Here is a 22,696-nt window from a genome sequence, read left to right as displayed (position 1 = left end):
CCTTTGTTTTTATCCTCTAGATTAACTAGAACCAGGTATGAATTGCTTTACGCAGTGTATTTATTTGTTCCAGTTTCACTTCAAGTGTCTCATTTTCTTCTTTCCGTTATGGTTTTATTTGCTTTGTCAGTATTACAACAAAGCTGGAACAAGCCTTGGAGAAGGTGGCCCCCCTGCTAAGAGAGACCTTTGTAGACTTTGCACCCTTCCTGTCTCGCACCCTGCTGGGCAGCCATGGCCAGGAGCTGCTCATCGAAGGTACAGATATTAAGAAATTGTTGCCTTTACAGTATACTTGGAATATGTCGAGATCTCAAATCTCTTATGTTTGATGGGTTTTTTGGGTTTGTTTTGGATTTCATATTTCCTGGAAGTTTTATAAAAACTCTTTCTGACCTTCATGGACAGCAGACTTGCAGTCTGGACTTTCTTCAGTAGTCGGCCATGAAATTAATTATTTGCACTTTTAAAATTTGGATGTGATTATAATAATTGAAGCTTGTCATGTCATGTTTATTCATCTGCAGGGTCTAACCGTATAAACCGTCAGACCAGAAACTATAGACTGTGTAAACATTCCGACGGGTGCGTCACGCACACGTGGCTCTAGCTACTGCAGAAGCTCAGGGAAAGAATGAAAAATCAGGTAGCAAAGGCTTGACAAGTGTGAATATGTGTGGTACCTCTTCACTCAAAGTCTGTCAGCAGACTGACCAGGCTGACGAACCTGATCTGAAAGCCCAACCCCACAAACAAGGGGATAGATCGGCAGCCTCGGCTATGTTTAACTGTCTGCTCCCAAAAAAGTACTGTGCGTTCAACATTAACATTGATTATAGAAGCTTTATTATACAGGGTCAATACAGGTTTAAATAATTGCAGATTTAATTTTGTGTGTGTTAATCTGATTGTTTTTCCATTGGCCTCTCTTCCTCTTCTGGCACTCTTCAGGCTCACAGTTGAAATACTGTGCTCTAGTGCAAAGGCGCTCCATTTACCAGTAATTACCAACCATCCATCACTCCCTAGATTGTTCAGGGTCGTGCCCCCGGTGCCCCTGTGCTTCACCCTGTCCCTTCACCCCTCTGCAGACATGTGGTCATTATGTTGAGTGCACCCTGAGCTTTACACTTGGAGTCGGTGGCTACGGTCTGTGTGTGAACAGTGCTGCTGTTGTGATGTCTGCCGCCTGTTCCTCACTGCCCCCTGAGCGGCCCAGGCTGCCGGCACATTGCCCAACAATGCCACATTCACCCGTGCTTTAACCCTGCCCTGTTTACTGGAAAGGACTGGCAGGCCATGTTTAAATAGAATGCATTTAGTTTGTCTACCAGCGCAAGGCCAGGGTCAGTCGGCTACCTGACTTCTGTGTCAGGCTGGACTGACTTATGGCTCAGCATGTCACAGCTATAACAAGAGGTCAGCTGTGGCACTTTGTGTACAACAGCAGGGTCACATCCTCTCTGAGTATTTACAATAGTCCGGCTCGACCGTTCTCCCCTCACGAATGGAGAAGGATGTAGATCCCTGTGTGTCTCCCTCTGTGTGGAATATCACACATTAGCATGTAAAATATAACAACCTGTAGGTATTTTATGGTCATGTTAGGATGATTAAACTGGAGGTTTTATTTTAACCCATCTATGTTGTTTTTGATTTGTATTTCAGTGTTCAGGCTGCAATATTTTATGTTTGGCAGAAGGTGCAGAAAGCACGAGTGAGCTGAAGGATTGGGTTGAATGGGTTGCTCGAATTATCTTTTCACCCCCCCCAACTTGTGCTTCGCACCGTTCTTGAGATGAGGAAAGCTGTGAATCTTCCTGCATCTGTTCTTCCTGTGTTTTATGAAGGGGAAATCAATGCATTTGGGGGGTTTAGATATTGTCAGTCTTGAATGTTTTCACTTGTGTCCTGCAGTCTACCATCTGTGTGGAACCTGTCATAAGCTTTAACATTGGAGCTGTGTACACACTGGTGTGGTTTGACTCCACAGGTCTCGTGTGCATGAAGTCAAGCACCTCAGTGGTGGAGCTCGTCATGCTGCTCTGTTCTCAGGTGAGATTTTGTGTCTCTTGCTCTTCACACAAATTTTCTCTCACTTTTCACTCTGTTTTCAAGCGCAAACTCGGCGTTTCACACTTTTGAGCGAACGAGCCCCACCTCATGTAAATCAGGCAAGGAATAATTGACTCTCGTTAGGTCCTTGTTTTAAATGAGGTCACAGCTCTGATAGTAGTCTGAACAGGAGATATTTACCATACCTTAACATCAGCTCATCAGTCTTGTGTCAGGAGCCCATAAGGAAACCATTACCAGGTGCCTCTTTCTGGATCCAGACTGCGGGACCGAAGCCTTGACAATGTGGGCTGGGCTGCCACTTAATGTTCTCTCTGGTATCTGCTGGCAGAAACATTTTCCTGCTGCAGCTCAGTCTCTGTTATATGATGATGGTTTTACAAAAAAAATACACAGCGTCTGTGTAAAGTTGCTTTTTGCAGCTGTGGGACTGGTTGCGAAGAGCATCAAGTTGTTTTCCATCCCTCCTGTAGCTCCGGAGGTTTGGGCTGTTAGAGTTGCTAGGATTAAAGCTAGGCTGAGATATCAATCATACACAAGGCTTTGAAATTAGATCTTCATACTTGATACTCTCAACCCTTCAGATACAGTTTACCCATGAATCTTGTTGACCATCCAGCTAATATGATTTATTTAATAATCACACAGATGAATAATTGATTGTCACCTTCTTTCACATATACCACTTTAAGCCAAAAGATGTAGCCTTTTCCCTTTAAGTGGACATTAAAGTTTAAGCATGTTCTTTGAGTTACAAGTTTAAAATGTCTAAACTTTGGAGCAATCTAATCAATAACTGATGCCTATTGGCGTCATGCTTTCAGTTTTCTAAAGCTTGGTTTCTCATCTAAAACGCCATCGTTGATGAATCACTGACATATTTCAACATTAAGGTTTTCGGACAGTACAAATGGCACTAAGCTGACCTATAGACCCTTTCTGTTTTGTGACCTGTCAGTTTTATGAAGGAATTAGTGGTAATGATCTGCCATCTCATATTTAAGCATACTAATCACAGCAGTCATCGTGTGGCTGGCTGGAGACACCGCGCGTCTCTCCACTCAGCCTGGGCAGATGAATGAAAAGGTCAGGAAGCTCTGTTTCTTGTAACTTTTTTGGGGGGGGGTTATATAATGGAGCCGCAGAAATTTGTGGATGGAAGGTCTCCAGATGTGCAGAGTCTACCGGAGCAAAGCTGGGCAGATAAAAGCAAAGGCTCCTGCTCACTGACAGGTCGGATTGAAACACCACAAATACTTAGTGCCCTGCTGAATTTCAGAAAGATGAAAGTTGGGAGTTGTTTTTTTTTTTTTTAAGATAAATGGAAGAATGTGTCATTGCCTCATGTTAACCTGATGTAAACCTTGAGTAACTTTGCAAGAATTAACTGTTTTTTTTTGGTGTTGCCTTTTTGTTATGTGACCTAAGGTTAGCAAAGGCTACGATGCAGTGAGCCTAGATGTGTGCACGTCAAAGACTTTATTGTTTCAACGACACATTTTCAGGTGATTAATAAGATTAATGGTAATAAAACTGGTCTTTTTCCACATCATTGCCGCCATGTTGACGGTCTTCCCAGCTTGCAGCAGCTGTGTTCTTCATGTCTTTGCTTCTTACCAGATGTTCTTCCACCACTTACACAGTTGCAAAGTGTAGGCTTTTAAAGTAATGAAAGCCAATCCCAATCTTACTTAAAGCTAAAATTGGTCTATTTGATAGAGAAAATTCTTGAAAATATTCTCAGGACAACTATCACACATGCCTTATATCTTCCATTGATGTGAGATGTGCACTGCTGATTATCGGCTGCAGGGGTCACATCAGTTTTTTAAACAGCTGCACATCACTCTTAATTCCTTTTAAGTAGGCAGCAGTGGACTTAAAAAAATCTGCAATCAAAGGCAGACTCCTCTGGGAGTTGTGCACTCCAGTAAAAATGCAGACAAGAGAAAGCAGAGCCTGTGAAATGTTATCATAGCTGTCAGCACGCAGACTTTACACAAGATGGCAAATTTGACTTGTTGTTGCCACACCTCCACCGACCTGCTGCCACTCCTCAGGCACTGCCCCAATGTCACATCTGCCTCGATTTCTATAGTTATTTTTGTCACGTGAGCGCGGTGCAAGTGAAACCACGGAAGACTGGCTGTACATGATCCCTGTCCAAATCAACAACGGCTTATTCCAGGCAGATACTGTTGCAGAGAAAGGGGGTCACGGGGACCATTTGGAGACCAGATGCTCCGCCGTTTGTCAGCACCCTCTCTCTGATTTAAAGCATTGCAGGGTCAGACTGTGCGCTCTTGCATGAACCAGTATGTGTCAGAAACAACAGCAGTGTACAAAAACACATGCCCATATGTAATGATGTCAGTGTCAGTTTTTCTGGTACACAATAACTGCTGCTTCTCTGTCAGGACTTTGACATAAAGGCGACAAACACTGCATTACAATATGTGGTCTTTTGTACTCACTGTGAATTGAAGTTAATTGTGCTGCACTTTAAATGATCACATTCAAATGATTCTTTTATCTGCATGCAGCCTTTATTTGCATATTCTGAAGCCTTTGAAATAAAAACCTTTGATATTTCAAGTTTTCCACCTCGTTCAAACTTTTTAATCATTTCCAGAGCAGGTTGTGAGACAGCAAGTGGCCCAGGGCTGGGATCGCTTGCAGGAGTTGACTGCAGGGTTCAGTGATCTGTCACTGGAAGGGACAGGGGAAATAGCTGCGTTAAAGTGAGAGGATACGATTTCATCCCACAATTACATCTCTGTGTTTACAGAGCTTTTCACCAAGAAAAGAAAGAGTCACGCATGTTGCGCAAGTTTTTCCTTTGGGTGTTGTCGACATGATATTTGTAATAAAAGCTTTCTTTACCTTGTTGGATTGTAAACACTGAAAAGCTTTTGATACGGTATAAACGGTGCATGTGTTTATTTCAGGAATGGCAGAACTCCATTCAGAAGAATGCGGGCCTGGCCTTCATTGAGCTCATCAACGAAGGAAGGTGAAGGTTACTCCACTAATCAGTAGAAATCTTTTGTTTATTTTTTGCTTTCAAATGTGTATTTTGTAACCCATTGTGGGACACAGATGTGACTGTAGATTAGCTCCAAGCCTCTTGTTGGCCATTGTAGGCATAACGGTAAAAAATAACTTGATGATAAAAGGAATATTAGTGCGTGCCTGTCCTATTGTTTTTTCCCTCCCTCCTCTGTCTCTACAACTTTACTGTCTTTCTCTGGGTGTGGTCAGACTCCTGGTTATTTTTTCGTGGAGCAGATCAGCAGCTCAGCCGACTGGTCCATCTGCTAACCCATCTGGTCAGCCCCTTTTCTCTGGCTGCAGCCTTGCTCGGCTTTTCTGGGTCCCCCGCTGGCCCTAGAACAAAGCTTTTTAGTCAGAAGGGCCACACGGCGCTGTCCAGGGTACTGCTGACAGACCCAGTCCCTTGTCTTTGTCAAGTTAGTGCACACCTGCTAGGCTTAATTGGACCAATCTAAAAGTCGCCAGTCCTGGTAGATCTAATGTTGTCAAGGTGTGAGTGACAGAGCATCCTATTAACACATCCCATGTTAGTGTGCAACATATACTGTACATACAGTGCTATCACGGTTAAACACCGACCTTTAAAGGGGCAGGCTCCCTCCCAGGGTCCTGGCTATGAAAGCAAACTTTATGCCATGCACCTCAGTTTTTTCATGAATTTCACACATTGGTGTAAATTCAGTAACTATTCAATGTCTGTCACACACACCATCATAAAAATGTATTTAATTCACAGGACAACTATTTTGGCAATAACAGAAGTATAATTGTAGCTGTGTGACACCACTATTTAAATAAAAGCAATAGAATTCCTAAATGGCAATTACAAAATCCTATATTGTTAAAGACTTTTGTCCCAAAACTGCCCCTGTTGTTGTTTTCAACAAATTTAAGCATTCAAAGATGTTACTGCGGCCTCTTAATGAAAGATTAATTCAGCATGCATACATTTGTCCCTCTTCAGACATCGCACCAAACTTGCCTTCTTCTCTACAGCGATCTCGGTATAATATTAATGCGTGACGTGCCGTTCCTCTGCCTGAGAAGACCGAACGTCTGTCTCTTAATAAGAGCCTGTCAGAAACTAAAGAGGCTTCAACAGCTGATGGATGCAGCTCCTGGATTCCTGCCTCTGATTGGAACAGAAGGGAAATTACAGTTTTTATCAAACACTTGAAAACACAGGAGAGGCTTTAATTAAAACAATGCTGGCCTAATGGTGTGTAAAATGGCGTGTAATAAACACACAATTGTCAGGATGATTTCCTTCATTTACTCTAGGTATTGGAATTTAAATGAGACCCCCCTTCCCCATATGTCAGCCAGTTGACAAGTTGTTCTTGTTAAACTTGTCAAGCATGATGGTCAGTAGGATGGAATGTTTGGTCAGTCAGTAGGATGCCAGCCTTGGATTTTGTCATGATTCTGATCCTCCAAAGTGATTTTTCACTAATTTTCTTCTCCACATCATAGCACAGACTGTCTGTTTTACAAATCAGAAACCTCCAAAGCTGCCAGTTTTCACTAATTCTCTTGGCTCTTTAACCCTCTATATTACCATAAAGGTTACTCTGCTATGCCATGAAAGACCACATCGTCCGGGTTGCCAACGAGGCCGAGTTCATCCTCAACAGACAGCGAGCGGAGGACGTCCACAAACATGCAGATTTTGAGGTATGAATCATGATGGTTACCGATCAAACTAGTGATGAAATAAAACCCAGTATCCATGCTGGTGGCTACTATTAACAAAAAATAAATAAATCAAACTGTTGTGATATGAAGACAGTGTAGTGATGAAGTTCCTGTTTACTGAGGACTAACTCATCACCACACTTTCTCAGAAATAATTTCAAATGCCATTAAAAATGAATCTAAATTTTGTTTATCCACCTAATAATTCCTCAAGTTTATATATACTATATCATCCCTGTTTCCCACTATTACTGTGTCAGACATACAAAAAAACAATGTGGTGTAGACAGTATTTCTTTGGCTCAGATTGATAGTCAAGTTTGGGTAAGTATGTGAGGTTTTTTTTCTTATTGCATGTAGAAGGTATAAACTCTAAAATCTGTGTGTGTGTGTGTGTGTGTGAGAGAGAGCTCACACACCCCCGTGCATACACCACCTCCTCTGTTAGCAGCTTGTACATGTGAGGAGTGATGAGTTTCTTATCAGTGGAAAGCAGCCATCCTCAAACAGCTGCTTGATATACAGTCCTCAAGCATCCTTGACCTGCTAGATAAACTGGAAGAGACGGCTGGATACGCAGTGTCAGACGCGGGGGGAAGTGTACCTGGCCCCATCCCTTCTGTCTGCCAGCTCCTGACACTCCACACTTCTCATCCAGGTCTGACACTACTGTATTACCCCCTCTCCTAGATTGAAGATAGAGGGTGCAGATAAGACATTTTTACAATTAAATTGGTGTCAGGGCGAAGCTTCATAAGCTTTAAAGTGATAAATAACATTTCATATGTGTCAGGACATCAGAGTGATTCAAGGTGACAAGCAAAGATGGAGTTATCTCCCTCGTGAAGAATATTTCAAATCACAAAATCTGACGGAATTCAAATTTTTAGGAGGAAATCCAATTAACTCCCATCGTCTGTTAGTAAATTAGATTTTGAATATTATCAAGAATTCCCCCCAGGGTAGGCACGGAAAAATGATCTTGTTTAACCAGTGGATATGGTCTAATATGCTTTTCTGCTTTTATCAGGCTTGAATTCCTACACAACTAGATCAGTAATGGGATTTTATGTTTCCATTTTTCTTTTAAACGTTCTCTTTATGAATTATGAGATGTAAAACTCAATGACTTTTTAATTCATTCTATTTTTATATATATTTCATATGAAATGTGTTCCCTTGAAAGAGGTCATTTAAAAGAAAGGTGGCACATTTGCATGTTATTCCAGAGAAAAAATGGCATCGTCTATGATAACGGTGCCATAGCTTTAACCATGACAGCCTGTGTTCTTTGAGGAACTGTTGGTGTGTTTTCCCCTCTCATTTAATAGCACAGTCCAAGGCTACCTTGCAGGGAGCCTCATCTGCCCCCAGTTAGAAGGCACATGACTGCAGTCTACTCACTGTGATTTACTACACCGCTCAAAGGGAGTAGAAACATCTCTCAGCTGTCCACTAATATCTTTTACGCGCTGAAGTGTGTTGAATGAAACCATAACATTCTCCACTGTGACAAATGCTCTATTAGAGACTATATATTATTCCTTTCTTTGTTCAAGTTAAACAGTCCCAAATGACGCTACAGTAATGATGTAGTGAAACCATAAATGTACAATGAGGTTTGTGCTCTGCTTTCTCCCCCCCTTTAGTCCAACTGTGCCCAGTACGCTGCTGACAGAAAGGAAGAGGAGAAGATGTGTGACCACCTGATCAGTGCTACTAAACACAGGGACCATGTGACAGCCAACCAGTTAAAGCAGAAAATTGTCAACATCCTCACCAATAAGCATGGTGCCTGGGGCGCACAGGCCCAGAGGTGAGCCCTCACCCATATACACATTCGCATCGGACCACGGGGAGCCGTGTTAGGTCTCCAACATGAGTTGTAGCTGCTCTGGCAAAGGACAGTAAAGTTACCTGTTCACAGAGCTCTGCTGTGGCTGGATTGGGCCACCAGTTAATGCCATTTTCCCAGGATCCAATAGGGTCAGTGAGCGGGTCAGCAAACGCAATTACAGTGTGGAGTGGCTTAATCCCCCGGAGAGGACTGATTGGCCAGTGGCTGGAGGGGGGGAGGGGGGTGTTGCTGCAGCGTTGTCCAGGCATCCATTGACCCTCCCAGGAAACACAGACCAGCACCTGGTAGTGGTTTCACAGTTCCTCATCTTCCCCATGGGCCTTGTTAAAATAGCCGTCGGCTGTCCCGCTTCGCCTCCCACATCTCACTCGCGTCCACATGGTGCCTCGTTTACAGAGGAGCGGCAAAATCAAGAGCTTTACTTTTACCAAACACACAGCTGTTGCAACATGTAATTTGTGCAAAACACACAGCTGTAACATTTCAGCTGCATGCATGTGTGGGGTTAAGTTTAATCAGATGCAGAAATGGGCAGCGCAATCACACAAAATACTTTTGTTCATAAAAGAGAACTTTTAGACACGTACTCCATAATGTAAACTGTATTCTTTGCCCTGAGCCTTATCTTTATTCATCATTAACATAGTTGTGCACATTTTTAAACAGCAATTGTGGTGGGGGGAAAAAATCCCTTGCAATATTATTTTTACGACTGCATTTCACGTCTTTTACATGCAATAAAGTTTTAAATTCTTTCCATTCCAAGCAGCCAGTATCATTAGCAGCTATGTGGTGTATTCTATGGATCTTATAGTGCACTTTTACACTTACATTTACAATACATTTATATTGGCATTATTCACTTATGATGATAAAGGGAAATCTACAGTCATATTTCATAAATACGCCTGAAACATAATGGCAGATGTATTGGATTGACTTCTGGGCTATTCTTTCATATTAACAGAGCCATACCATTCCCTACACATTAAAGGAAAAGGTTATTGAGTGTGGGTGTGTTGTAAATTACACTGCAAAACTTCCAACAAATTCAAATTTAATGGTAACCTGCTGGTGAAGAAAAATGATGCAATATGCTCCCAAGCTTAAGGCGGTGTTGCAGTTGAGCAGCTTAGTCTTATTCAATGCTACATTAACTTTCCCATTTATGCTGCTCTTGTAAAATATAAAGGCCTCGAGCATTTCTGAGTGTGTGTGTGTGTGTGTGTGAGTGTGAGTGAGAGAGACTTGTTAATGTTTGTTTTCACCCTGATGCACAGAGATTGCTGTGCCTGAAGGCTTGCTTAAGGACATTTATCATTTTCGCACAATGTACCATTTTTTTCTGTGGGTAGTCGGGACAAAGAAACTGGTATAAATTATTGTATGCATATTTGATTTCTCCGGTCTCTTTTAAACTCATCAGAGTGCCATAATGATCAGGCCAGTGCTTGCTTGTATGTTTCAAATACAAATCATCTACATACCTTTAAACTTCCCAATTCTGAGTTGCACATAAACAGCAAATAAGGAAATAACTGCAATGGGAGTGACGAACGAGCAGATCTCAGATCCTGGGGTGTCCCTTCAGATCATACTATGCTTGCCTGATGATGAATGTCCCCCTGTATAGACTCGGCATTGAAAAATCAATACTCCTCAAATTGAAACAGTATAGGGTCGTATTGATCTGCTGCGCTAAATCAAAATGAGGAGGCTTTGATGCATCTCTCCAAGACAGCTCCCTGCCCAGTAATGACACACTATCAATTTTAGCTTTACACTGATAAATCAAGTTGAAAATTGGATGTCAGGGGTTTTTTTCCTGGGGGAGAGTGATTTTCCGAGCCCTCCGGTCCCCTCTGCTGTTGACCTCTGAACCCTGCCAGTGGATTATAAAGTTCAGGCTCATCTAAAGTAAAAGTACATGTCAAAGCAAGGTTGATGAATCCTTTGAAGAATAATGTGTGCTATTTTACAGAAGGGAATGACCTCACTGTGACCATACTGCAAACTGTTGTTTCCTGTCACGGTTGATGGGTCATTCTCAATTTGACAATAAAATGAATTGGAAGTATCCCTGAAATGCTTGTTTTAATGTTTTTATTGTCATCGGAGCTGTCTTGTATCTTATTCAATCCGTCCATATTTTTATAAAAGGTTCATTTTATGATTTTAGTAAACTGAGCAGCATCTGCAGGCTCCTACTAACAGACCTCAGCCTTGCCTGACGACAGAAATGCTATTGATTGTCAGCATTTCTAGTGTATAATTACTTTTTTGAAGCAGAGGAAAGAGAGGGAGGAAGATGGCGGCAAATATCGATCTATGGTGATGCAGTGGAACGGCCATTCCCCTCGACTAACAATGAGTTTCATCTCCCTCGTGATGAATGGTAACGCTGCGTCTGCGGATAATAACTTTGTGATGGAGTGAAGCTTTATGCCCCAGTCGTTGCTGTCACTTGACATTGTTATCAATTATAATAGAGGTCTGGAAGCACCTTCAGAGGTCCTTCAATCTCTGCAGAATTAGAAATTTGATGTCCCACCTGAGGCTGATGCCTAAGACCAAGGACTCTTGTTGAGCCTGACACCGTAAACAAAACTCTGCTTGACAATATATTCTGTATAATCAGGATGCAGGTGTATGCATGTATTTGTCATTAACTTTACACAGATCAACTCATCATCACATCCTGAAGGCTTGTTTCATTTAATGCATTTAACCAGAGTATATAATAAACCGGTAGATGAAGAGAGAAATCTGCAACCATAGATAAAGAAATAATGAAGCAGGCAACTACATACATTAAGGGGTGAATAGCTCCCTTACAGTAGTCTCATGTGTTGTTATTCATTTTATCCATGCATCTTGCATTTTCAGTCCACTATGAAGACAAAGAAAATGTGTTTGCGTTTAAAATGGGCAGCACCTTAACTCTATTTAGATCTTCAAGTGCATATTTTTTTCCAACTCTTGACCTATACCAGTGTTGGTTCCTTGGGGACATTCTTAACCTTGAACGCCGAGCTAATTTCCTCTGGAAACTGGCCCGTATCACTCATTCATCAATTTCATCTGCAGCTGAACCGGAGTTGGGCACTACCTGACTGCGTGCCCAGGCTCTGATGAAGGATGGCTTATCTGTGAATCTGGCGATGCAGCAGAGTTCACCTACAGTAAAGAGGCTTCTCATCCTTCATTTGATCTCATACGTCCGTCTCCATTGCACCATATGACCTGGAGGCAGCCCTGTTGCTGCTGCGTTGGTTCCCTTTTGTCTTTGTCTAGTACCCTTTCCCCATTCATCAGGGCTCTATCTTTAAATCTAGGAAAGTCAAATAACTGGAAGCGTTTAGAGCTTTGTTTGGTGTCCTCTCGATTTTAACTCTGAGTTCAGCAATGATGAGAAATGGTGTAATCAGAGAGATGAAAGACTTATGTCGAATCTGTGGTAATCTGATCATGATGTTGGCTGTACAGCCTCATACCTCTTGACATTTGACAGATATATGATCAAACTAAATGTGTTTTTATGGAAGACGTTATTGTTATTCTCCATCCTTATCATTTATAGGTTACTTTGAAAGCGGTGGGCTGGGAAATTCTGATCACCATATGCTTGCCAGTCATCACCTTCTGATTCACGCATTGTCTCATTCGCTGTTTTTAGCAGCAACATGTCGAAGACATTAGTGTAAAAATGCTCACACAAAAGAACGCACGGCTGACAGGCAGTCTCTTAGCATTTCCTTACTTTGGGTTTCAGAGTTAAGACTGCTCGATGGTTCCCATGTCGAGGGCCCTGCAAAGCAATAGAACCATACGTGGCCATTTTAGCAGGATCAAAAGAGTGGTTGATTTAAGCAAAGCGATGTATATTTTTATGTCTGCAACACTTGCAACTTGTTTATAAGGGAGAAAAAGCTCGTCAACTCGGAGTCAAAGATTGTTAGGATAACGGAAACCCGAAGAAAAGAGCAGTTGTCCTCAGAGTTGCACTTAAAAAGTGCAGCAGGCATTGAGTGTATGATAGAAACCAGCCACTGTTCCTTTGAATAGAATTGTCAGTGATTGCAGACATTTATTATAATTACCCCTCTCATCATGTCACCAATGGAAGCTTTTAAAAGGAGTATAATGGTGTCTTATTGAATCAGTGTGTCATTGTCCTTCCTCTTGACCGCCACACACAAATCTTCTGAGCATAAATAGAATGAAAAGGAGATTTTTAACCATGAGATCCTCATCTGTCTGCGATCCAGCTGTGCTTAAGTCATTCTGGTCTAGCTGATATGAAAATCATAAAGGTAATTATTGTCTTTCACTGCACATCTGTGAAACATCTCCATTTCAGGCATTGTATTTTGATTGTGTTGAATTTGATCTGTCCCTCTTAGGTAAATGGGACATCGAAAGTGTTCCTTAACCTGGGTAACTGTGCACCAATACTGTGCAAATAACAAGAGAATGAGGGTACAAACCAAAAATGGCAGCAGCACTAATAATATCTCAGACTCTAATCCAGTGTAAATCCTTGTCATCCATCAACAGTAGCTCTCTATTTTAGGCTGACATTAAGTTTTCCAATAAAACACATATCCATCCTTTTATTTCCCCCATCTTATTTTGGATCGTGGCTGTCATATTTTCCTTTTCTAACAAGCAATGAATCTGGCAAGTCAAACACCTCCTGAGAAGAAGAGACCTTTAGATACTGATTGCAGGGAAAATAGGATGCTTCTCTTACACATTTATCGTAGCGCAGTTAGCAAACCTGAAAGCATTCATAAATAATGTTGCTCCCGTTTCCTGTAGCGTATCAGTGCAGGAAAATTAGCTTTTAAAATGCAGTTTGAGGTCAATTTGGGTGATTGATGTGTGATGGGACTAATAAATTTTACCCATTTTTAGGAGGCTAGCTCACAGCCATTCTTTACAGCTGTCATGGAGCCAGACACATTTGATGTGGAAAATAGTCTCAAACCAACTCTGCTTAATTAGGAACGCTATTGGACAATTTGTTATTGTTACACAGCCAATACAGGCAAAGCTTTGCATTAATTATTCAGATAGCAGGGACTGGGCGTCATGGTTGCCTCACACACCTTACTGTTTCCAGCGGCACCGATTTGTGCATGTCTGCTGATTCCCTGACGTTTTTTTAACCATCATGAGTGAAATCAATGTAGCTGACTCAATTAGGACATTTATTTTTGCATCGTTAGCCGCCACATTTAAATACATGGCTGTCTTGTTTATTCCATTATGTGGGAGCTTATTAGCTCAAGGTTACAGTAAGAGGAATGATCTGGAAAACTTCACGGACGTCTTTCAAAGAGGTGGTTTGTTTAGTATATCTAGATTTCACATTATTGTAATACTGGAGAATATCAGCTCCTGCTGGAGCCAGTCACCAGCTGCATCAGAAAAGCACAAGTGTACAGCAATTAAACCGTCCAGGGATTGAGTTTTGGTATTTTTCATCATGGTTGAAGACCATAAGTCTGCATAAGTAAATGAAAAATGGTGTTTCTACAGCCAAGAGATCCACTCAAAAGCTTATGTGTCCATCCGATGATGTCACCGGGGGCCACCTGGAGGGATGACCGTTCGGGATCGAGTATCTTGTTCAAGGACAATTCGGCATATGATGTCCATGACTGGGACTAAGCGACGTTTCGATCGATGCAACAAATGCTCTGTCACCTGAGCCACAGCCGCTTCCAGTTATGCCGAAATAAACATTCCAACAGATCAAATAAACCATCAAATTGTGTTAATACTCTTATAGCGGAATCTTCAAAGGGGCAAATTTATCCCTCACTGGCATCTGCTGTTGGCACTGGGAATTAAGGGGACCTAATCTTCTGCTGTAATCGCCTAGTTGCCTGCAGTGGATTTACATTTTTCACACTGTGTAATCACACATTTACAATATCATTTACGTGGGTTTCTCTTTTCAACCTGCTGACATCTCTCTTTTTCTCTGCTAAGCTTTGGGGAAGATTGACAGGGGACAAGCTCAAGGCGCTCAGGCTTGCTTTGCATGTGGCGCCTCACGATACTTCGAGAACACAATGAGTGCACGCTTACATGCATGCTCAATTTTGATTGATACTTAACTGAAACTGAGCTCTTGTTGCTGTCAGAGCCCACGGCCCGAGTCTCCTGAGCCCTCTGATTCTTGACATTTGCAGAGATTGTGTTCATGGAGCAGACAAGTAGTGTTTTTGATGTGAACCCCTGTAACACTTTAATCTATGTAGACTGCAGGGAAGGGGGCAATACTAACACAGCAATGGCGGCTGCCTGCCAGCGTCTTAATGTATCACTCGCGCAAAAATCAAGAAACCAGGTTTTTATTTGACTAGGCATCTACTGGATATGCATTTTATAATAATAAGGCTAAAATAAATGTTCAAGCATGCACGGTGTTCTTGTATTGGACTGCCTGTTAAAGGTGAATTAAAGAGATTTTTCTTCCCTTTTCCTTCTGAAGAACAGGCTTTTACTGAGCAGCAGCCAGGGCACAGTTGGAATCAGCAGCAGTCGGCAACCTAATGCTGGTCCTGGTACTTAATGGTCTGCATTAGCTGCAAGCAATATAATTATCCCAGGTCCTCATTAATGTTAGAATAATCATTTACAAAGATGGTAACCACACACTGGAACTGTTTTTCTTCTTCCTCTTTTTTTTTGCGACCCTAATTCACTGTTATTAATAATGAATAAAAACGCAATTTTCTGTCGGGTTGCTCGAGGGCTGTGGGAATCATTTCGATGAATATTTCAGCACATTATTTTAATCATGGCTCTGCGTATGCAAGGAGGGGCCTTGGTTTGCTACACTCATGCTTCAGCGGCCCCAAGATCCTAATCATTAAACCTCATGCTGTCTGCTATGAGGTCCCTACCTTTGATTTACAAGTCTTGTTAAAAAACATTGTAAAGAAGGAGGCGAGCTGCGCCATTTATACTTGTAATTTGATGCTGCATTTGCTAATGGGAGTGTCTGTGATTTATGTGTGCAGCCGTGGCTGCAGCTCCCCGCAGTTCTGATGCTATAGTTTTCAGCACAACATTACCAGGCCTCTCCAGAGCGTGCCACTTCTCCGTCTAATAAATCTACTATTGCTGCCCTCCCCCCATCCCCCTATATGATGTTCCACCCTGATAAGAAAAGGCTGCTGTCATCAGACCTTCAGAGTCATGTGCTTCACCTAACCTACTCACTTTCTTGTCTCTCTTAGTCAGACCCACGATTTCTGGCGTCTAGACTACTGGGAGGATGATCTTCGGAGGAGGCGGAGATTTGTCAGGAACCCTTTTGGCTCCGCCCACTCAGATGTCACACACAAGTCAATGCTGGAATATGGTAAATTCATCATCTCTTAGTGATTCTGGATGTCTGGGGAAAAAATCAAGAACAATTATATGTAGCCCCATATTAAATCTAAATATTGCATTTAAAGCTATGAATAAATGCATTACTGTTATTTTTATTGTCAATTTATTTGAACGACTATTGAAGTTGACATGTCCATTTTATTGCAACTCATTATATTCCATAGCACATATTTAAAAAAAGAAAGAATTGGACACCCTCTTTTGTTTCATGTTTTTCCATGAAACCTTTCTCATTTTCTCTCATCGTTAACATTCATTGTTGCCTCCTGCCTTGTGTCAGTTAAAACTAACTTTTGCAAGAAAAGCAGCTTAGTATTAAGCAATCTTAGTTTTCTCTTCTGCCAGTGTTTATGTTTAAAATAAGCAGTAGAGAATAGATTGTCTCCCAAAGCGATAAAGCAAATGTTTTTAACATCGTTCATATAAAATGGTTGATGCCTTTATGCTCAGGATAGCCTTATAAAAATAGTCATCAGTGCTCACTGACCCCTGGCTGTCCCAATGTGAAGCTACTGAATCGGACCATTGAGGGTTCAAACTGTTTTCTGGCTGCTTTCAGCACTGCCTGTAGCGTGGTATGTATGAAAACCATAGCAAGAGTGTGGACAAACACACGGCAGCTGCTGCCTCAGCTGCAGGTGGTCCATATATGAGGCAGACTAGCACTGCAATAATTACACTGATTTAATTATTTGCAGCCATTAAAACTGGCTTGTGGGAGACCTCAAATAAAAAATCCTATATATATATATATAATATATATATATATATATATATATATATATATATATATATATATATATATACGGTAATACTGAATTTCAGTATTTATCATCTGTATAGAAAAAGAATAAAAGTGATTATTTTAGAGCATATTGAGTATTAAAAAACCTCAAGATACAGTATTCCATTTACATTTATAGTGCTTTGTTATTCATAATAATAAACTAACTCCAGCACTACCATGCTAATGGTACTAACGGTAACTATAGCTCCCAGCCAAAGATGACACAAGTAATTTCCAAAAATATATGCCATTCCTGGCAGATCTGAACTGTGAACAATAGTGCCAACGCAGCGTGTCCGTTATCTTCATTACTTAGACACGATGACTGTTTTGTTTGTTGTTTTAGACTATTTTTGTTTTTTACTGAGCTGTTGTTGAACCTTTGCTGGCATGTGGTGGTACTAATGAGTAGAATAATGTGTAAAGTTGTCAAGGGGAGGGCTCACCGGTGGTCAGATGGCTTGCTGAGAGGTGAGGGGAGCTGCATTTTCAGGTTTCCAAGTGCTTTGCACAGCAGGGGCCAACTTTTGTTTTGAGTGAAAAATGAAAATAATCTTTTGTTCTTCTGCCATGACTTCAATAAGCTGTCAGCTCTGAAGCTTTTTTAAAAAAAGATGTATTTAAATTTAGTATGACAGCTTCTTTTTTTCTCTTATGAGTATTTTTAGTGTTGAAGCTCATCGCTGTCTTTATGAAGTCATTTTAGAGCAAAGGCTTAGAGGTTAGAGATCATTTAATCATCATTTCTGGAATGGTGCAGACTCTAGGAACTGCTGCTTGTCTCGGAATAACCAGAAATAATAACAGCCTAGTTGGCTCATGTGTCATTACTACTGCTCTGAAATCTTGTACTTTTATGATTGTTCAACCTTGAAACGAGATTTTGGGCTTTACAGCGAATTGTAACAATAAAAAACATGAACGGGCCCTTGATGCCATTCTCCACCCAAACATTTCACCGAGGCTCGCTGCAGCTGAATCAAGACTGTTTTCACAGTAATATCACCTCACCTTATCTCCGCTTGTATGCGTGTGTGTCATTAGTATCATTGACATCTTAGCCAGCACATTCTGTGTCTGCCCTCTGCCTGTAATAACCTGCCCTGTTACAGCCAACCATAGCCCAGTATCACACTATATTGTTAGGTGATTGGAACTGGGCAAGCATGAAATGGAAGTCACGTTAATATTGATCCAAGTGTTTAACGGGGTGTTTTACCTCCGGGTGTCCTTGCTGTCTCATTTCAGGTGAGCAGTTTCCCTGAAAGCTGATTCGCTTTCGGCGGCGGTTGTGCTAATGCGCTGCTACAGCAGAGGCAGCCGCCTCGTGATGTCATATTAGCCCGCCTTTATGATCACAGATATAAAACAATGGTAAATTTCATTAAGGAATTACTATCATCTACATCCGGATATTTAAATGCTTAATATCTAGATGTGAGGATATTAAACCCCTGTCAACAGCATGAGCGAGAGAAAATGAGGTTGTTTGTAACCACTAGATGCACACGGAACATCCTCAGATACAGAAGAGTTCAGCAGGAGCGTCTGCACTGTATAAACTCTCTACAGATCAGAATTATGACGTTTATTTTTACGCTCTCTTGTACATTCTTTGCAAAATGGACGACTTGCATCACAGGAAGCCAGAAACCGTCACATGTTCCCCCTCATTTAATCTTTCAGTGCAGGGTAAATAAAAGTGAGAAGACAGAGGGCAGAATTGCTTTGCACTAGCAGTAATCTAATCCCACAGACTGGACTTTTTCCTCTCCTTGTGGAATGTGGGGCCTGTGGAGAGAGCGCGTAGGAGGGCAGGATCAGAAACAGTCTGGGGAAAAAAGAGATGGAGTTTGTTTAAATATAAAAAGATTCTTTCGGGTACACTGTATGTATTAGAATAAATTATCACATATTTGTCAAATAATAGCAGGGTACCGTGAGTTAACCGGCAGATTAGCATGGACCATTTCTGACAGAGTTTAACCTGTTGCTTTATTTTGTGCTTTTAAACTAACACAACTTCCTTTCCTTCTTAACAAGAGTATATGTGGTCGTTTTTTTGTTTTCTTTTACCTTCTCATGAGGAGATGTACCCGTATACTCATGTGGAACCTTAAGTGAAACATGATGTTGTGGATTTCTATTTGAGGAGTGGCAGTGAAGAGTTTAAGAAGGGTCTGTAATACATAGAAGACGTTAAAAGAAAACCCGAATGCAGCTTGGAGCCTGTAAAAATAAAAGCCTAGTGCTACAAAGCTCTCGAGTGTTATATTTGAAATGTGGATCTTTGGCACCAATATTATAGTTTTTGTGTTTTATTTTCCAACTGTTATCTATTCCAGGAAGTCAGTGGCGAACAAAGAAATGTTTTCCAGAAGACTGTGTCCAATATGTACATTTTCTCTGACCAAAAATAGAGATTAGTTGTCTAAAAAATAAGATTCTGTGAAATATTATTTTCGTGACTTTTGAATTGGTAATGAAGAGAATTTTTTTTTTTTTTTTTTTTATTCACTGTTTCACACTTCATAAAGACCATAAAGGAGGCATTTTCTGGAATCCATTAAATGATTGCTTTCTCAAATCTACCACGGTTATGTATTTTTAAACAAGTCAGATATTTTGTGACAACTTTTTAATCTATTTGCTTTCTTTTAAATTCAGAATAAAATACTTAAATCTTTTGCGCTTTGCCTGGAATCACTGATTCAACTTGTAATGGAGTTTGTCCAAACAGCTCCAACAATTTATGGGAATATCAGGACAACAGAGGGAAAATCCAGACTGGTAAACCGCAGCCATGGGAAGGGGGTCTTTATTTGGCCACAGCTGGCAGATCTTTGGCATCCTCCAGTAGGATCACGAAACCTCTGTTGCGCTTTACAGAGTGTAATTAGCGCACTCTGAAGCACTTTCAAGTCAGTGATTGAACAAGAGGACCCAGGAGACCAGTGATTGGTGGCTTCTCCTGGACCTGCAGGGCTCCACAGCAAGAAACAAAACTGCCGTTTGGGGAGAAACAGACCGGGATATTTATCGACTGTTGATCTTGCTTCTCGGTTTAGCATCATCACGCAGTCACACTTTCTCCCCGATCCAATATCACAATTTTGGAGACGGCTTCATGTCCTTTAACGTAGTCCTTGCGGCCTATATGAGATATTCAGAGTCTTTATTATTGCTCTTGAGTTCTCTTTACCCAGAGAGCCAAGTTGCACTCTGGGTACAGTCGCATTCCGATGGTCTGCTCTGCACCGGTGCCCCTCCTCACAACCGTTTATCATTTGCGTGTAGAAATCAGCACGGTTTATTTGGTTTACTCAGCCATGCGCACAGTTGCCAATCAGTAGATCAACCTGTCCATTGAGATTTCCCTCATTTACTGGGAGCATAATGATGGTTTACAGAATTACAGTTTTAAGTTTCCTTCATCCTGCTTTGATGTCTGACCCACTGGCTGCTTTCAGCCTTTAACGTTGCACAGAATTCATTTCCGAAAGGGGCAGACCTCTCTCCCCCCGCCCGATGAAAGCGCTCCAGATACGAGGCAGAGCAGGAAGCAGAGGTTTTTTTCTCAGTAGCAGCGTTGACAACAGTCAAATGTAACCTCTTCAAAACGAGGTACACGTTCCTCAGGGGAGGGAGAGGCGAATTAAACCCAGCGCTGAAAGGAAACATGTCACAGGGGTGTCAGGCTTCTTTGCATGTATTCTTTCTTTCACATCTGCGTGTTATTTCTCTGCTTTTCCTCACGAATTCCAACATTCCCTGTTCTCGAGGAGAAATTCACGTAAACGCTCTGAGCGGTTTGTGGCGGGCGCATGTTGGCGAGGCTGATTTAAGCTGATAAATGCATTGTGAGACCTCTTTGTTTTTGCTGGATGTATGAACGCACCCCGTTCAGCGAGCGTGATTGGCCGCTGCCATGTGATGGAAATCCTGGTCGACCAGCCTCCTAATTGTGCTGTCTGCTCACTTTCAGCCTTGTCAGGGCTCCAAAAGCAGCTCATGGTACCTCTAATCGGCTGCGAGCCGGATGCATCCCGCGACTCAGTTGTTGCTCTGTAAAGAAACAGATAGCTTTTCTTTGTTGACCTTGTCTAAAAGTAAAGGCTGAAACGCCTCTGATGTTCAACCATCTAAAACACATTCAGTCAGAGAACACCTTGACATTCTTTCATACGCGTTGGCAAGTACATAAGTGAGCATTTCACATCAGGTTCATCATGTCATGCAGAAACTCTCAACGCTTTATGCATTTTTATGTTTCCTCCTTTTAAGATTAGATACGCTCTATTGAAAGCACGCTGGTCTTAATATCAACAATATGGCTGAGCATTTTTTATTTATTTTTTTAGAAATACAGAAGTTATTTGTTGTGTTTTCTACTAGGTTTGTAGGGCTTAGGCAGTTAAACATAATCTTGCCTTCGTTCAGCAGCTCACCCTTCTTCAATTTGTATTGAAATATCGCAGAGCCAAAACACTTTGACATATGCTCAGAACCACAGAGGGCAGAGTGCAGCTTTGAGTCGTTTCCCTTCTGCTCTGCATCTGTTGACAGTTAATAATGAGGACGACGCGATCAAGCTGAAGAAAGTTTTCCGCAGCCACACTGTGCCCAGCCAGAACCCCGAGCCGGAGCTGGTACTGGATGGAGAGGACGATGGAGTCAGCTTGCTGCAGGAGAAGGAGATGGACAGCCTGGGTGGTAAGTCAGCACACTGACACGTCCATTAACCCCGAGTCAACACCAAATCTGCAGGAACATCAGCACGTCTGTTGGCTGTCTTCCGCCCTATAGGCGTAGTTAACAGGCTACATTTAAAACATCAGTAAATCAGATGATAATGAATCATTCAAATTGTCTTATTTTAGCTTTTATTGACCATTTTAGTGACTAGTGTATATAAGCATAAATACAGACACATGTATCATTCTGGTTTGTTTTGGATCTTTGTCAGCAAGGTTCCATCCTCGAGTCTTTGTCTCCAGAGGAAGGTCATCCTCACTTAAACTTAGAAACAATAATGATAAAACCAGATATCCTATGACTCCAGCTTTTCTCATTTCTCATCCAGTTCATGATAAGTATCAACTGACTTGCCAAACCCTCACCTTAAAATATAGCCTATAACCTTTTTTTTTTTTTTAATTATTATTCCACTAATGCTTTTAAACCTATGTGAAAGTTTTCAAGTCAGTTGTTACAAACATTGGAGCCCTGTAATAGACATCATCAGACTCTCTGTGAATATGCTCTGGCATATGGTAACTTTTCTACAAAACACAAATGCGCTGGATAAGGTCCATAACAGAATTCTCAATTTTACTCACTAAAACGCCACAACAGCTTTTCTTTGATTGAGTGATGGTATAATTAAAGTAATCTTTAAAAATAAATCTTTAAAAAATAAATTCATTTAAAACCTTGCAGTAGCAGAAATATTCATAAATGTTCATATGAAATGTTCATATGGTTCTCAAATAACTACAAAATACTTAATTCTTAATTGTGATTCTTTTCCTTTGTTGTATGTGTTTTTTGCATTTCAGGGTGTGTGCAGCATAATACAGCATTGGCAGAGATATAAAATGTCAGTCTTTGTATACTGCATGCTTTTAGAAGTTTTTAAGAGATGCCCTTGCCTTTTCTCTTACAATACTACATTTCCCAGTATGCATTGCACACAAACAGCTCTACTACTGTAACTTCGTAGTACAGTTTTGTTTTTGCTGTCTTCCTAGGCTGGTTGCCAAAGATGCTAATTTTGGATTATTTGCATGTTTTAATGAAAATACAAAATCAAG

At 41.3% G+C, this 22,696-nt stretch overlaps 1 protein-coding gene across 3 annotated transcripts in view; it reads left to right on the top strand.

The window, feature by feature from the left end:
• Positions 1-22,696, top strand: part of LOC130534511 (neurobeachin-like) — a 116,553-nt gene that overhangs the window by 46,275 nt on the left and 47,582 nt on the right. For all 3 annotated transcript variants that reach the window (XM_057048673.1, XM_057048672.1, XM_057048674.1), the window contains 7 exons: positions 131-258; positions 1,994-2,055; positions 5,025-5,089; positions 6,696-6,804; positions 8,475-8,641; positions 15,940-16,064; positions 21,450-21,596. In XM_057048673.1, the coding sequence (XP_056904653.1) occupies positions 131-258; positions 1,994-2,055; positions 5,025-5,089; positions 6,696-6,804; positions 8,475-8,641; positions 15,940-16,064; positions 21,450-21,596 (803 nt within the window). The remainder of the gene's footprint in view (positions 1-130; positions 259-1,993; positions 2,056-5,024; positions 5,090-6,695; positions 6,805-8,474; positions 8,642-15,939; positions 16,065-21,449; positions 21,597-22,696) is intronic.

The sequence above is a fragment of the Takifugu flavidus genome, chromosome 12 (genome assembly GCF_003711565.1).
Source record: "Takifugu flavidus isolate HTHZ2018 chromosome 12, ASM371156v2, whole genome shotgun sequence".
NCBI classification, from domain to species: Eukaryota; Metazoa; Chordata; class Actinopteri; order Tetraodontiformes; family Tetraodontidae; genus Takifugu; species Takifugu flavidus.
Note: the sequence above shows the minus strand (reverse complement) of the source record. Positions and strands in the feature narration are given on the sequence as shown.